The sequence below is a fragment of the Pleuronectes platessa genome, chromosome 19 (genome assembly GCF_947347685.1).
Source record: "Pleuronectes platessa chromosome 19, fPlePla1.1, whole genome shotgun sequence".
Classification (NCBI taxonomy): domain Eukaryota; kingdom Metazoa; phylum Chordata; class Actinopteri; order Pleuronectiformes; family Pleuronectidae; genus Pleuronectes; species Pleuronectes platessa.
The window spans coordinates 18,912,214-18,929,284 of record NC_070644.1 but is presented as its reverse complement, the minus strand read 5'-3'; the positions used below and the strand labels follow the sequence as shown (position 1 = coordinate 18,929,284).

General features: G+C 43.6%; 1 protein-coding gene across 1 annotated transcript; it reads left to right on the top strand.

Annotated features, from left to right (window-relative positions):
• Positions 1-2,277: 2,277 nt before the first annotated feature.
• On the top strand, positions 2,278-15,548 carry phf24 (PHD finger protein 24). The gene is made up of 7 exons (XM_053411661.1): positions 2,278-2,691; positions 4,343-4,528; positions 9,660-9,738; positions 10,772-10,974; positions 11,657-11,823; positions 14,427-14,504; positions 15,427-15,548. The coding sequence occupies exons 1-7, from the start codon at positions 2,278-2,280 to the stop codon at positions 15,521-15,523; spliced, it is 1,224 nt and encodes a 407-aa protein (XP_053267636.1). The 3' UTR covers positions 15,524-15,548.
• The last annotated feature ends 1,523 nt before the right edge of the window (positions 15,549-17,071 follow it).

The following is a 17,071-nucleotide window of genomic DNA, read 5'->3' as shown; positions in this document are numbered from 1 at the left end:
GTGCCTTTTTACCCCCCCCCCCCCGATAATGGAGTTCAGGGTGGTATCTCACTGAAGTGGAAACGGGAACTAAGTCAGTTTCTGGCTCTTTGCTGCACGATGTAGTGCATTAAACAAGGTGGGATTTCACTTGAGGTGTTTAGAAGTGTGATCCCTTCAAAATGCAGGAGTTCTGAACCTTGTTAAGTGTGAAACTACATTATAAGTTACAATTTTGTCCTATTTATCATATTTATTGCCATAATCAATTAATAATCGATCAAAAACAATAATAAAATGAGATCAAATGTTGTCAAAAAAAGCAATTAAAAGGGAATTTTCTCTTCTGGGATCAGTTGAAAGTTGATCTTTCCTCATTAGAGCTCAAATCATTTCATTTTATGAACACACAGATTTCCATGACTTCAGCAGGTTGTGCAGATTGAAGGTCTCACTGCGCTCCGAGCCTCTGACCTGCTGAAATAATAACGGACGTTAATTAAGCAAACATAAAGCCCCTGATGTTTCCTGCCGGCCCTTCAGGTTGAGGAGCGTGACCTTTAGTTGGAAGGTCACACCAGCACCGGCCCGGGTCCCTCACCAATTTAGGAGAAAACCTCACACATCATAAAAATCGAACTTCCCAGAAGCATTCATGTGTGTGTGTGACGCTGAATCATAAACATGGAGTTTGGTGCTTTGCTGCTACTGCATCAGAAACGTGTGGACGGTCTCTAAAAGAAACAGAATCGTCTCTGTTTGTCCTTCACCTTTGAGAGACGGTTCCCGGTTCGAATCCCAGCTGGACGAGGATCTTTCTGAGTAGAGTTCGATGTTCTCCTCATGTCAGCAGAGGGTTCCCGTAGATCAGGTTTAGGATGATTGGATTCCTGTAATTGACTGGGATGGTTGTTAATCTCTGGATATTGGCCCCAGCTCCCCTGTGACCCTCTAAAACTGAACGTTATAGGTAATGAAGGATAGAGTTGATATATCAAAATCTGAATAAATAAACCTAAGTAACATCTGCATGGTTATAAACCATTAGGATGAGTAAGCAAAGATGTGTTTTATGTGAACAAGCCCTTTAATTTTATAAGTATTTATTGGATTACTGCCTTGTAGCGGCTATTAGTTACAGGCTGGTGCGTGTGTGGAGTAATTTAACTGTTCGGAGTCTGTTAGCTACGTTGACATGTTAATTTTAAAATCCTCTATCCCCATGTCACGATGTGGAAAACTCAACAAATCAAACAATGTTCATTCGGCGGTTAACGATATCTGAGTTATTCAGAGCCACAGACACAAAAGAGCAAAGTATAGATTTCTGCGTCGATATTTAAAGTATCTGTTGTGCAAGAAAATAAAAAAAGGATCAACACTGAGATGCTCTTTCTCAGTGTTTTGTGACTTGTGGAACCTTCTTTCTTTAATTTGCTCCTGAAATATTCTCACTCTCGAGCCGGTAGCAGAACGAGACGTGAGTCAGAGGGATGTGGGCGTGGCAGCAGATGGGAAGAGTTTACTGTAACAAGGCGTCGAGTTCAGGGACGCTGCCGCTGAGATGTTGGAGCTCTAGACAGACGGAGCTCGGGGAACATAAGGACGCTCGGCGAACAGAGAAGATTCTGACGTGAGGAGCAGAGTAAATATTTTCATGAGGTCTTGAACTCGTCACTGTGTTTGACAGCGGGAAAGTTCTCACTGTTTCCTCGTTGTATTCTAATAAAAATCATGCTCATCGTGACTATCAGCTCCGATTTCAAGTATCCATGAGCTGCACATGATTGTGAGGCAGAAGGAGGGGGGGGAGGGAGGGGGGGGGGGGGGGGGGGGAGTCAGTATCACAGTTATAGTTTCCTCTGGGAAAGAAGATGCTTTCAGTTTGTTTCTTAAGCTGCAGCAAAGTGTCACCTTGACTTTCTCAAATGAGATTTTACTTTCTAAGTGTTTTTCTTATTCTGACTAAGCTCTGCCTTCTTCAAAGCAAAATGTAATTTACTTGACTGACACCGATAACAACACAAAACGCAGTGAATAGTTCACCTGGCAGAGCTGGTGCCCAAATATCTGGAGGCATCTGTAGCAGCCGTGGGTTCGATTCCACTCAAATTGGCTTTAAATTGGCAGTAGGTGGGTGTGAATGGACTGGAAACCACCTAATGTCAACTGGGATTGGCTCCAGCCCCCTGCGACCCTTATGGGATTAGCTTGGATTTCCCATGTCATACATACATGTAAATGTAATTAAATGTAGTAGTGTAACGCTTCCTTGTTTCCTTGTCTCCGTCTGCAGCCATGGGAGTGCTCATGTCAAAGAAGCAGCAGGTGGAGAAGGTGCAGAAATGCAACGCAGTCGTCTTCGCCTTCCAGGCCGGCGTCAAGGACCGCCCCCCCACCGCCAAACAGGGGGACGGAGACGTGGAGGAGGACGACGACCCGGCCAGCCCCGAGGGGAAGAGCGCCGAGGACGCAGAGAAGGAGGACGCGGACGGCGGCTCCGCCCCGTCCACCTCCCAGCAGGCCGCGGCCGCCACGAGGGACGAGAGCAAGGCCAACAACGAGGCGTGGTCCAGGCTACGGGACGGGAAGGGGGTGGAGCCCGAGGATCTGGACAAGAGCCACCAGCTCACACCGCCGGCGTTCGTGCGGCCCAAACGGGAAGCGGACGACGACCAGCCGGTGGAGGTGGAGCTGGATAAGAAGGAGCAGGTATTACATCAAGTCCCAAACAGAGCTCAGTAAACCCCATTGAATCAGCAAGACACCGTAAACACACTTTAGCTTCACAACACACTTTAAATCCCCGAGTCCTGGGATTAACGAGATGTCAGCCAGATCTCGGTGGCAGCAGCAGAGCCTTACCTCCCTCCTCCATGGAGGTGGGCACCGGGATGAAGCTATGCGTGCGAGCTGCAGAGGCCCAGTCGGGTTTTTATCTCAACACCCTTGTGGAAGGTGAGAAAGTACGAGTTGGAAGTTGTTTTCAACACCACAGGGAGAGAGAAGTGTTGTTGTTGTGCAGGAGGGCTCTTCACAGCGAGCACCTTGTGGGCAGGCGGCTCCGGCTGCCTGAGGGCGCCGACCCCATCCCGGTGCGACACCACCTGACGGGATGGAGGTCACAGGGGGCGTCGACACCATCAGGATTTCTGTTTCACGAAGAGTAAACATTGCGTGGCAGCTCGCCGCACACTGCCGACCCGGCACTTTAACAAAGGGTTCAGATATCCGTGTCCGCCTTGCAAATATTTATAGATATGTAACATCAGAGTTTTCAAAAGAGGATATCAGCAGCAAGATTTCTCATCCACAGTCGGGCTTGCCCCCAGTGAGTAAAGCAATTGGGGTTTGTCTGTGTTTTTGCTGTGAACTGGTTGGAATTGGTTTTCCTTCTTTCAGGGGAAATGGAACTCTCGGTTTTCTCCATCTATGATCTGCTCAAATGTGGAATTGGTATCGACATTGATTTCCTGAATCTATGTGGTTCAGATACGTGACGTCTGAGTTTGATTTAATTGAATTGGGTTTGTTTTCTTGCAGATTGTACGTCTGGGTTCTAAGTTAACTCGGATTTGGATATTAATGGTATTTTCTACATCTTGCTTTTTAACAGCTCCAAGTTTTAAATCCAAAATCAGAGATATGACTTCTGTGCATTTGATATCTGAATTTGATAAAAGTTCGATTTGAATCTGTGTAAAGAATCTTCCCCAGTTCATAAATGAGTGGGCTGGATGCAAAAAAAAAAAAAGGTTATCTCATTATTTAGAGTTTCATTTTTCAAAAGGTTGTGAGATCTTTATTCCTCCTAACGAGGCCGAAATGTCATTGAAATGTCAGGACAAGATCTCTGGCTTTAATTGACCCTGTGCCCTTTTCCCCTTCGGTCCAAGAACTGAACCAATTGTCTCTGCCCTCCGCTGAGTCAAAGACCAGAGAAAAGTCAGCAGGTTGTTTGTTAAATCCCAAACATTTCCATTACTGTGTGATACAGTGAGAAATGGAGCCTGTCGGGTTCACTGCCGATGTTTTTCTTGGGATGAAGAACTGCATCTTCAAAGTTGAGGGATGAGTTCTAGCCCCCGGCTGAAAGCTCAGAGAGTGATTTTCACTGGAGCTTCCACGCAGGATGCATGTTGATGTGAACTGAGTCATCGGGTCACAGGAGGTGAGACGCAACCGGAGGACTTTTGACAAGCTGTCATTTGTGTCTCCAACTCTGCAAATGTGCTGAGGAACAGAAACAGAAGACAAACACTGACATCCAGGCCACAGAGTTCCATCTTCACGTTGAAAGGCAGTGCAGTCTTCATTTTCTTATTAATGCAGTTTAAAAAATACTCCTGTCTTTTGCCCCCAGCCGCCGAGAGACGAGATGTGTGACGTGTGCGAGGTGTGGACGGCCGACGACCTGTACCCCTGCCGGGTCTGCACACGCATGTTCCACGACGGCTGCCTGAGGGAGCTGGGCTACCTGCGCACCGAGGCCCTGCAGGAGATGAGGGATGCAGCCCACACGGTCACCGGCTGGAGCTGCTACTATTGTGTAAGTCTGCAACACAAGATAACACACAGTTCCTGCTCACACACACACACAAACACACCATGCAAGGTTTCAGTGTTTTTTTACATTTGTTCCACCGGTTCCGGGATTCATCAATGATTATTTTAAGCAAACGATTTTGTGATTTTTCAGCCAAGACATTAGTGATATATTTGTCACCATTTAGTTTCTTATTCATTACAAACAGATGACTTCCTCGTCTGGAACATTTGTGTCTGGGTTCAGAACCCCTGAGGGAGCGAAGGCTTGGGGCCAGATCTTGTTGCTGAATCAACCTGAGCCAAGCTGCGATTTCACATCTTCACAAATGACACAGAGACGTGTTTCTTCTCCCTGGAAAAAAACATCTTTAGTAAAGTATAGACGCTCCTGTTTCTGCACAGGAGACATTTCTACTTGTCCAAGCAGGAAGAGCACAGGTAGAAGTTCTATGGAGGTTCTTGTCCCTGGAGGACTTCAATCAACAATTCAACACCAGGTTTTCGTGCCTTGGTTTGGAAACATCAGAATCAGAATCAGAAGTATTTTATTGCCAAGTAGGTTTACACCTACAAGGAATTTGCTCTGATTATTGGTGCATACAATGAACATAGAAACATAAAAACGCAATAACATAAAAACGCAATAAATACAACATACATAGGAAAAGCTGTAAAAAAATAGAAAACAAGTATATATTTACTCACTGTTTACTTCTTATTTACTCACTTTTTTACAATATTTATACAAAGTAACATTTATTTGGCATAAACATTTCTGAATAAAAATATATAAAAGATAAAAGATATAAAAAGTGAAGTAAAAAGTAATATGCAAAATGCAAAACAGTGTCCGATTGCAATATGCAATGTAATGCCGTGTAATATAATATAATATGATATGATATAATGTGTTAATTTAACACATCCTTGAGGTGTGGGGGCGGAATGAAAGTCCGAGTCAGGTGGGGGTCCCGGGCCTTGTTGATGTGTTGATAACATGTGCCATTAGCTCATCTATTGAGTTTCAAGCCTGAAACAAGGCCAACAACCTTTTGGTTTTCTGTCGTCATTAGTTCACATTTTATAATTTTTTAAACAGCTTTTGCTAGAATTCAAACCCATTGTCTCAGTCTTCAGGGTTTGTAAAGAGCTAAAAGAAAGAAATCAGCTTCTCATCAGGAATTCAAGACCGATGATGGGAGAGGGGAAACTGCAGTTTGTTTGAATTCTAGTGTAAGCTTTTTCTTTTCTTTTCCTGGAGGGACCCTCACGAGCGGAGAAGTGGCTTTGCCTTTCTCTCCGTCCAGCCCTGAGAAGCTCCATCAGCTGCCAAACGTTTGCGCTGAGAGGGAGATGTTTTCACACAGTCTGTGAAAGGACACTGAAAGGTCTTCTTTCTTTGGCTGGCTCCTCTAGTGCAAGAGGAGCGTGGGCGGAGACAATTCACTGAAGGGAGAAAAAAAGAGAGAAAATGTTTTATTCAACTTGTGAGTTTCTCGTCCTCACAGCTCCAGAAACCAGCCGTTCTGTATGTGCACGTCAAACACGTGTTACAGTGCTGCTGTCCTTCATACTGGAGGTGACACGTGATGCATGAAGGTAGAGAACATTACAGGAGCTGCCTGTGATCACTTCTCCATGTTAGACTCTTTGGTTTTTGGGTTCCAGAGCTTTTTGCAGTCTGAGCAGTGCAGCACAGACAAGAGGAGACAAACAGAGCGATGCACTCACCTCAAGCTGCGCTGCTCTGATCATGTGACCTGCCTCAATCTCCACAATCCTCTATAATACACCCCCCCCCCACACACACACACACACACACACACACACACACACTCTGTCTATTTAACCTGCAGAGAATTCCGATCCTTCTCTTCGCTTGTAAATGCTTCTGCTGATGATTCAGCCCCTGCATTCACCTGGAGGGGGGGGTATAAAGATATATTTCCTAATTATTAATCCGATGTGAGTGTTGATAAATCTTTGCCCTGAAAAACATAAAACATGCATCCCAGTGGCTTAACTGGAGGTTTTCATACAACACGTCTTCCTGTGACTGTGTTTACATTATCTCTCTGCACCTATTCGCCCAATCTCCATGTGTTTGCTGTTGAGCTTGTAATCATGTGACCTGTGGTTGATTGAGTTCACGTGTGTTTCATCAAGCTCCTGATGACTGATGAGCTCCAGCTATAAGAGGAGCCTGTATGTATACACATGTGAACCAGTAGCTGCACACCTCATCCTGCTCGGAGGACAGTCCAACAGGCACTGAAACGTCTGCACCTTTTAATTCAGTCTGAACAATGTGTGAAATGTAGACATTCGATATCCAGACTAGTCCTCGTGCTCCCCTCTGTCACATCTAAGCTTCAGCTTCACATCGGCGCTGCAGACGACTGCTGCAGACTCGGTTTCCTCGAGAAGTGGATTAACAGTCAAACTTCAAAGCAGACTAGCTGCTCAGTGGCAGCCAATCAGAGCGAGGACGGCTCTGTGAGAACACTAGTGTCCCTTCTCCGTGGCGCTGACGTCTTTTTGACTTTGTCACGGCCCCCGGGGGGGGAGCGGGGGGGGGGCTTAGGCGCTCACAGCAAAGTTGAGGGGGAGCATTTCTTGACTTGTGTAAATGACACTGTGATAAGCTAAGCATTCATTTTGACTTCTGAAGCTCAATAAATCCGTTTTCCCTCTTACGGCTCCTGGGGGAAAAATAATCTGACTCTTAAGCTGTTGGATGTTCCAGAGAAGCTTCTCGCTGAAAACATCAGTTTCTGCTGTGAGATAAAGAAAAGTGACAGTGACTGAAAAGCTCTGCAGACGTGGGGGGGGAGGAAGTCTGTTCATCCTAGTTTATGACGGCCGGGTGATTATATGTCACCTCCTTCATCTGATTCCTAACTATTGATCTGTGCAGCTCTACAATCAATGAGAACATGTTTCTTCAGCCTCCTGCTGTGGCACTGAGCCTCATCAGAACCGTTAGAACACACAACCAACGCTGTCACTCTTCTGCTCTCAACTTATTTATAAAAACCTGCCGGCAGTAAAATTTGAAAGTTGTTCTTTTTATACCTTCTTCCCCCTCGGGGGCCGTTTCTGTCTTCAGAGCTTAATTCACAGGTGCTGTCGGAAGATGTTGCATAAACTCTTTAAATCACTTTTAAAGCCACTCGGAGAATAAAGATGGATTTTTTTTTAGATTTTAGAATATCATTTCATTACAGCAAACGACAGCAGATGGCCAGGTTTATTGTGTCGGGGGGGGGGGGGGGGGGGTGCAGATGAGAGAGGCACAGACGAGTTGACAGCTTGATCTGTTTTCTTTGCTCTCGATGTTGATTCACATGTCACATCACAGACAAATAGAAGCTTTGTGTGGGGATTGTTTTAGTTTAATTGGCTTCTTGTTAAGATGCAGCTCGTTGGGAACAGTAATACATGTAAATGATGAGAACACGGAGATGCAACAGATAATGTTTAGCACCCTGTGATTTTCCCTACACCCACTTGGCGGAGGACATTTATATATTCTTGTTATTGCGGCTGGCAAACATAAATAATCTGAATGTTATCAAAAGAAAAAAACCTTTTCGTTTCCCCGGCAGCTGAAGACAATGTGATTCATCCTGAGCCTCTTATCAGAGACTGAGTGAAGTGAGGGAAATCATGATGTTCCCTCACTTAATACTTTGGTTTTTCATGATGCTGTGTGATAGCGACTAGGTGACAGTTAAGTGGAAGACGCTGTCATTTATGAATAATGCATCAGAGCCTCTGTGGAAGTGAGGAAAAACCTTTTAACTCCGGTTTTAGACGCAATTTATTCACGGTGGGTAATTAGAGGAAATGATTTGCAGAGCGAAGACAGTACAACAATATGATATTGTATTCAGATCACATATGTGATATAAAGTTGTGTTCATGGAACTGAATGATAATGCACTGGAAAAATAGATGAGTAAAATATGGAAAGACAGAATTTATTGGAAGAATTTGTTTATACAAACCGGACGTATTTTATACATTGTTCTTGGCATCGGTTATAAACCTCTGTGATTAAATGTTCTATTTGGGTTGGACCTTTTTTGGGGACTTCTCTTATTATTTTGTGGATTTTCTGCACGTTGAATTAATAATTTCCTGTTTTATTTTTAAACTTCCTTCCTTGTGCGCGTCCTACTTTACTTCCCGTCATTCTCTGGTTTCCCGTCCTTTAGTTGAGGACCTGTCCCGTGAGAAAGAAGAAGTAAAACTATATTAAGATGATTATTGGTTCTTTAAACCACTCATATACTTGTGCACAGGACAATTTCAGATAAAATATGAGAATTTGAACCTGAACCGCCCACATGATGAGATAATAAACAGGCTTGGATCATCACACTCCTGATCCGTGCCTCAGGCAGCGAGGAAGCAAAGCGACAGGTTTGTGTGTTCGCTGAGCTTGAGGGATTTTAGTTTTTTTGTGTGTTTGTTTTTGAAGGGTGGGCGGTTTGTGTGTTTCCATTAAAATGTCATAGTGTGTCTTTCACAAAGCCCTGACACATGGTAACAGGGACAAATGGCGAGGTAAACAAACTGGAATTGACTTCCTTCAATAATCCCTAACGGGACTATTAAAGTTTCATCTTTCCACTTATCTGATAAATGCTACGCAAATAATTCACCGATATAAATATTCATATCTGCGTCTCCTGTGAGTTTCCTTGCCTGCGGATTTCTACAAACAAGAAATGTATGACACACGGATGGATCTGTGATTTCAATTTGATATATTTCCAGCTGCATAGCATTTGAATATCCTACATTTAAGTGAAATATGTGTTTTGTGCATTTCAAAATAAGCAAATACATTCATTTAATTACATTTTTCATCACATCAAAATATAAAGAAAGAGAGCACCGCGCCAGAATCACCTAGGAAACTGTGTAGTTGATGAAATAGATCTTCATTTCAAAACCTGGTGCGCCTGCGGCTGATTGCAGGAGGTCGATCTGGGGATGACTCCAGATAATTAGAGCACCCGCTCTTATTAAACATCAAGTACTGCACCGCTCGACAATAAAGAGAATCAGAGAGAACATCATTTTGTTTGTGTCCTTCTCTCTCTCCTCATCTCTTCCTGCAGGATAATCTGAATCTTCTCCTGACTGAGGAAGAGATGTACAGCCTCATGGAGACGTTCAAGCAGTGCAAGATCATCCCGGGTGAGTCCAGGGTCGAATTCTGGAAACTAGGGGTTGATGTAAACGTGGTCAGGTGGAAAAATCCAGATTCTATGTCCTGTCAGGTTTGAGTTGTGATAGATTTTCTGATCCCTTAACTCTTCCTCAAGGTTTTAAACCTGGGAAAACTGGTGAACAGGGTAAAGCACGTTGGCATTAGCATTTAGCTCAAACCACTGAAGCTGCTGATTACTGTTAAGCCCCATTTAAACCAGATGTTATCCTGTGATGAGGACGTCTGTCCCATAGGTTCTTATTTGCATAAAACGTTTGTCCCTGTTCCCGATGAGCCTTGTTTGCTCGCCCAACAGTTGTACCCACACAGATAGCAACAATATGAAAAAAGGACAAATAATAACGAGAAGGGACCACAGATAGTGTTTTTCCTCCACATAGGCTGATGGGCCACTTTATCACCATATTGCATATTGAGAACAGAAACCATGCAAACACAGGTTTTTGCAAACTGCTCACGTGAAACACAGGCAAAATATCCATTTCCCAGATATAACTGAAAAGAATATTTGTTGCCGTATGGTCACTCGACATCTCTTTATTATTAATTATTGAGAAATGTAACCACTACTAGTACCACAACCCAACAATGTTTGTTCTATATTTCATGAATGCATTTCCCTCCCACCTCTGCACACATCTGTCTGCTCTATTAAACCAGTAAACCTTCAGTCCTGCATTCAGCAGGAGAAACTAAATATACGATCGTTGGAGAAGTTTGGGCTGAAACACAACCGCCTCACGGAGAGAGAAGCCTTCTGGGTTTCACTGTTTTATTCCCCTGAATTTTTTATAGCATTGCTCAGTCAAAGTTATTATATTTTTCAGCCTCAACCTCCTACTTCCAGCTGTGTGGTGCTATTCATGGGACCTGGATGGTGGGGCAAACAGCGGGAGGGTTTCATCCCTTTGCAGAAAATGAGTCCCTATGAGTTAATTATATCTGAAGGACTGGTGGCCGGCTAATTGGGTCTTATGTGATTGTTCCTCGGTGCCGTAGAGTCGTGCCTGGTGTCGGACGAGCTGCTGCAGTACCGCCACTTCGTGTCCAAGCAGCAGTTTGAGAAGGACCTGACGGATGAGCAGGAGGAGGAGGTGCTGGCCCAGTTCGCCGCACTGGATCCCGAGAAGAAGGGTCACATCGAGTGGTCGGACTTCCTCTACCACGAGTCCCTGGCCATTCTCAGGAAGTTTCGCACGGAGGTGAAGTATAACAGAAATGTTGGATTCACACTAAAGGTTATGGTTGGATTTGACTGGTTGATAGAATCACAGACACTAAGCTTATATATATGATATAAGTGTCTTTATTTTAATACAGTTATCATTATCTCTGGTGACTATCGTGAGTTAATGTTCATACATCTAAGAATTAAGTTTTCTTCAGTATCAGAGTAATCATGTAATAATTATACGTAAAATGGAAATCGCAAAATGTCTGAAAACCACATTTAGGGTTGGTCTCAATCAATTACTTTATATTACTTAGTTAATTAGTTTAATTAGATCTGCAATTTCCATGATCAGAGATTTTAATTTACAAAACCTCTACTGATACTGAAAGTTAGAAGATTCTGGACCACAGACAGATTATGTTGAGGTCAGTTTTAATGAAATGACTCCACCAGTCTGAATTAATCACTTGATATTCACATCACAATTTAAATCTACATTTTGGCCTGGTTGTGGCTCTGGGTTCACACGAGGTAAATCAGTTGTTCTTTGCAGATTATAATCGGACAGTGCTAATGTGATTGAGAATAATAAATCCCCCGGAAAAACACCTTTCACCAGGCCCCCTTAAATCACAGCAACTGAGAGCGTGAACAGAGGAATGGAGTTATTATGAGTCGCCACCTAATCTGACACCTAATTTTTTTAACAGAACTCATTGATGCGCCTGCTGACTGCCAAGGAGAGAGACAAAGCGCGCTCTGTGTTCCTGGCTCTGGATCTGGATAAAGACGGCCTGATCACACGAGCAGAGTGTCGCCAGGCCCAGTCGTCCTGGTTCCACAATCCCAACAAGGACTCCCAGTCGTGCAACGTGAGGTGAGAGTCCAGTAGAACACGTGGATGGAACTAGAGTTTGCAACGTCAAGACGGGGATGAGAGTTACAAACGTCTTCTAGGCTAACTTTAGCTAAACAGGAAAGGGTTCAGATGCTTTTAGACGGTTCAGAACTTTGCTTTACTTCCCCAACATGTTGAGACAAGACGATAATGCTGACACGGCAACTGATGGACTTCATTAAACCAGAGGCCACTAATCAGTTCATGTTAAATTTACATTGCTGCTTCTTCTTTTCTTTCCATACCGCAGATTTAATAAGGTCTAGATTGGTGCAGAAGGAGATTAATACCAACATTAAACAAACATTAACCCATGCACTGTCAGATTACAGAATAAGAGCATCTTCACGTTGGATTTGTTTAATTACATTTTCAGATGCTTTTCAGTTCAGCTCTATTTCTGAATTAAAAAAAACACATCCGGGAAACTAGATGAATTATTCATGACGCAGGTTAATAATTCACGCGATTGTTTCTTTGGCATCCTCACAAAAGCACCATGTGACTTCTGTATTGTGTGTGTGTCTTCTGTGTTGTCGTCATGTTACTAATGTACGTATCTAATGCACACATATGTTAGTTTGAGAACTGAAAGGAAAATATAGGTCGTTTGCAGATTACACAATCAGCACATTGTCGCTGTTTCGCTCTCGAGCTGATGAAAAGGAAGCTAATGTTCACAAATCAAACAAGGGGAACAAAAAACGAATTAAAAAAAATGCTGCATGAATAATGTTTTCATCATAGATTTTATGTTCCAATGCTGTTTTTGCACCGATGTGAGCATTCATCATTTTACTGATGTCCTCCGGCCAGTTCTCCAGATAGAAAAACCTTGTGACCCGACAGAGATCTGCAGCTCTGAACAGAAGTTCACCAAGGTTGTGTGGCCTCTAGATTTTAATCGAATCTTTTTGTTTAACTCAGTCCTTGACGTTGATAATGAAAATACACAATGACGCCACTGCACCCTGGAACAGGACTGGAAGAGAATTTGTCTCACCACTGATGCGAAAAACGAAAAGAAAAAAAAGATTGAAATGCAAATATATTCAAATGTTCATTAGTCTCATTGCAAAACAAGCAAAACTTTAAAAACAAACCCTGCGCCCTGCTCCCTTCACAATAAAAGCACTACAGTACGTTAGCAGGCACTTACTGTAGCTGCCTGTCAGTTTGATGCTCTCGCTGTTGTGTTATTGCTATAAATTATCCTTCGTTACATGAATAAAAGTTTTGTTTTTCCTTGTGAACTCTTGAGGCCGACTCGTGCTTCTTGTAAAGTTCCTCTACCTTGTGAATTGGCCGCAGGGAATGAGACCATGACACGTATCATCCTATTCAGTACAACAACCCTGCAGCTAATACAGTGAAATATACGTACAGTACAAGTACCTCAGGCTTGTACTGTAATGTGCAGGTGTGTGTGTACTGTACGTGTGTGTGTGTGTGTGCATGTGCTTCTAACCTCTTGTGCTGTCCAATCAATCTCCTGTGCCGTGCCATTCCATCCCTCTCACCAATCCGACATGCGGCACTCCCCACAGACTCATGGGCCTCTGCTCTCCTATGACTTGTGGGTGAGTGTGACTCAGCACTGCACGGCTTGTCGTCTCTTTCCTCACTTCAACAGCCTCAGGCACTCGGCAAGCATCCTCAGACCAGCCCCTCCACTCAGATTGTGTCTCTGTGAAGGGAGAGAGAAGAGAGCAGCGTCACTACTTCAACTTTTCTTTTATAAAAATACAGCAATTACACACACGTATCCTTGAAAGGAAGCTTAATGTGAGCTCTTTGTGTTATTATAAGCTCTTGTTGTACACAGACTCGGGCCGGGGCTCTAATTAAACGCATCAAAAGAAAAGCCTCTCGTTCTCCTCAAGAGCAGCGTCTTTCTAAAAGGCCTCATTTATCAAGGGGAGCGGGCGAGAGGCTGTGAGTCCATGAATCAGCCCGACACATAAACGACTAGAACGCAGCCTCATTCTCCCCCGATGGAAAAAAAGCAAACAAACCTCAGCTGATGCAGAACTGCTGCAGGGGGACGTGAACAAAGCTCGGTTTGAGAAATCAAAGAGTCACAGGATGGGAAAGAGAGCGTAGTGATAAGGTGATTGGCTGATTGATGGATTATTCACCACTGACATCATTAATGAATCATGTCAAACCATCAAACATCAGGCTTCTCTCTGTTTTAAGACGGTATAATTAATTTTTCTGGAGATCACAAGCTGTTATGGGCTTTTTTCACATTTCATACATTACAGACCAATTATCAATTATTTATTTATTTTGTTTTTAGATTTTTGCAGCATAAAAAATGGTTTTGATAGAGATTTATGAATTTTACACACTTCGTGGCTTCTGTGAAAACTGGACGTACGTGTTAGAGATTTTAAAGATTAATTTATCATGGATTCACACTTTTCAGTAGCGTTTCATAACAGTAATTTATTGGGATATAATAAGTTGTATTATAGGACTTACAGATGTGAACAGGCAAATAGATGGACTGATGTCCTCACCGTTGCAGCTAACTCTCACTTTCTCTGTGTGTTCTTGCTCCTTGTCCACTGGTGCAGTATCAGTCAGGTCGGCCCCATGTGTGAGAGCAGTCCAGGCAGCTCTGGCAGCGAGAGGAGCAAGACTGGTGACAGCAGGTTTGTCCTTTATTTTTATCTTTAGTGTGAGTCTGTGAATATCAGTTGGACGAAGCTCTTTACTCTCGAGGTCTTATACACGTGGAACAAAGCCTGCAGACCCAGAAGTGCAGCAGGGTTGGCGTTGACCTTCCGTGACCTCCAACTCACTTTAATAAATGTCATCAGGCATCAGAGATAAATCCCTGTTTGGCACTTCATGAAGTTTTAAGAGATTTCTCCTTCCTGCCCCATTATTACATTTCTGAAATAATCAGAGCTAATGCTCCGGCACTTCTGGAACATCCCTGCAGGGCACGACAATTACACAGAGCTACACAACAGAGTGGTATTGGGCGGATTGCTACTCAGCAGAACACACTCACAACGAGATCTGACAAACAAACTGAATCTTCAAAGAGCCATTAGGCAAATTGCAGCAGCACAGATACTGATGATAATATTATCAAATGATTCTTTGCCTCACGATTATTGTGGTGTTCTGTTAGATGGAAGAAGCTGCAGGGGAAAGTGCATGAACATGTACATATCTACTGTGGTGATCATGACACCGAGGACCAAGATATGAGGATCAGATTTACAGTTTTGTGTTTAGTGGAAATAAGCAGTGTAATTGGATTATATATCTTAATAGAATGACACTCGGCCTGCTTACTAAACCACATTTAAATTCTCTAGATCCATATTTTGATTTGGATCTGCACCAAAATCCACACCCTCATAAATATAAATCCCATTAACATCCTTGATTTAAAAAAGAAATATCAAGATCCACAAATTATCCACTAAGTTATCGACAGTCAATCAATATTCCTCTAGTTCCTGTGTTTGAGGGACGCCTGCCTTTGTCCAGACACTTAATGTTGTTACAGATTGAAAAGAAGCTGTGATCTTCTGTCTAAATGAAACCTCTCTCCAACAGGCCGGTGACCTGGGCTGACTTTTTAAAGGAGAGTGGCATCTACATCCTGGCTGCCCGCCCCAATAGCTCCGCCATGCACATCCATCTGCCTCTATAGGCCAGGACGCTCCACGGCACCCGAGCAGAGAGCGAGAGGAAGGGAGGGAGAGAGGGAGGGAGAGAGGGATGGAGAGAGAGATGGAGGCTGAGCCCTGTCCTCTGCAGACGAGCGGAGGAAGACGATGCCACGAGGAAACGCAACCCGGATGAAGCAGCGAGAGAGACAGCACATCAACAGAACCTCTCCTCCTCTGCGTCGCCTCGACCCGACAAAACACTGACTACACACACCGATGCCGACAGACACACACCGACGACACGAGTGACAGCAGCTGTCACGGGTTCCAACTCCAAAACCTGACGGCTTCCCCAAAAAAAACAAAAACAAACCCCACACAGAGAGAGAGAGAGAGAGGTGAGAGAGAGAGAGAGAGACACTCACAACTAGTCCGTCAGTTAGTCAGTGATATTTCTGACACTCTACACACACACACAATCAGACGAGCTCTCATTTGGCTCTTCTTTTTAAAAACCGACAATTACCGCAGCACTCCAGGGCCGTCACGCTGATAACAAAGCTCTCCACGCAGGTGCATCCATTTGACAGGCTGTTCCTCTCTCAAGTGTCTTGATCCCCACGGGCCTCATCAGGTCCTTATAATAACTCCATGCCACAGCGATGGGATGGAGTTATTCACCGTCAAAATGTGTTAATCACGCTCCACAGAGGCACATGCAAATTCACGACTGGTACTGTTTTTAAAAAATGGATTCACATTGGCGAGTAGATTCACCCTGCGGCTGCGATTATCCGCACATGTACCAACCAGGAATGACAGCTACCTGCATACATATATCAGAACTGCTATGAATTATTATTATTATGCATTAAAATTACATATTTATTCCTGTATCCTCTGGTGTACCCTGTATTTCCCCCCAGTGTCCTCCAAGGATCTGTGTTCTCCTGACATGTGGGACAGAGCGGGAACCAGAGCAGTAAACGACCTGTATATACTTATAGTACTTTTTGTCCTGTTGCTCTCTCCGAGCGGAACTTTGGCAAAGTGGAAACATCCGCTGTCCTGTTCTGTGGTGTGGATATTTGCACAGTGGTGAATGAGATGCAGTCGGACTTCTGTCTGACACAATCATGTATTGAAAGGCCGAAAGAAAAACGGGAGATCCGGTGCAAACATTTGTCTTTTGTTAATATGCAGACGCACTATTTAAACTTCGTATTTAAGGCGTGGTGGGAATTCTATAATGTTACAAGTTATACGACAATTTAAATGCACACGAAGCTGCCCCTAGAATCACTAGAAACTTATTGAATAGAGCTGATGTAGTGTTCATGCCATGTGAAGGAGGTTCGATGCCAGGGCCGGTGAATAAAGAACGGCGATGACGTGAATGTTGATGGTCTGAGGGATTTGTCACAGTGCTGAAATAAATGCATGGCATTTTACTCTCCTTCTTCAAACTTGGGTTTGTGTCTTTTTGTGCTTGTTTGTCTTCAACATCAAAGATATACAATAAATACTATAATGTTTACTATGGGAATGAATGCTAAGGTTAAAGCTAATACCACAGATTTACATGTTTT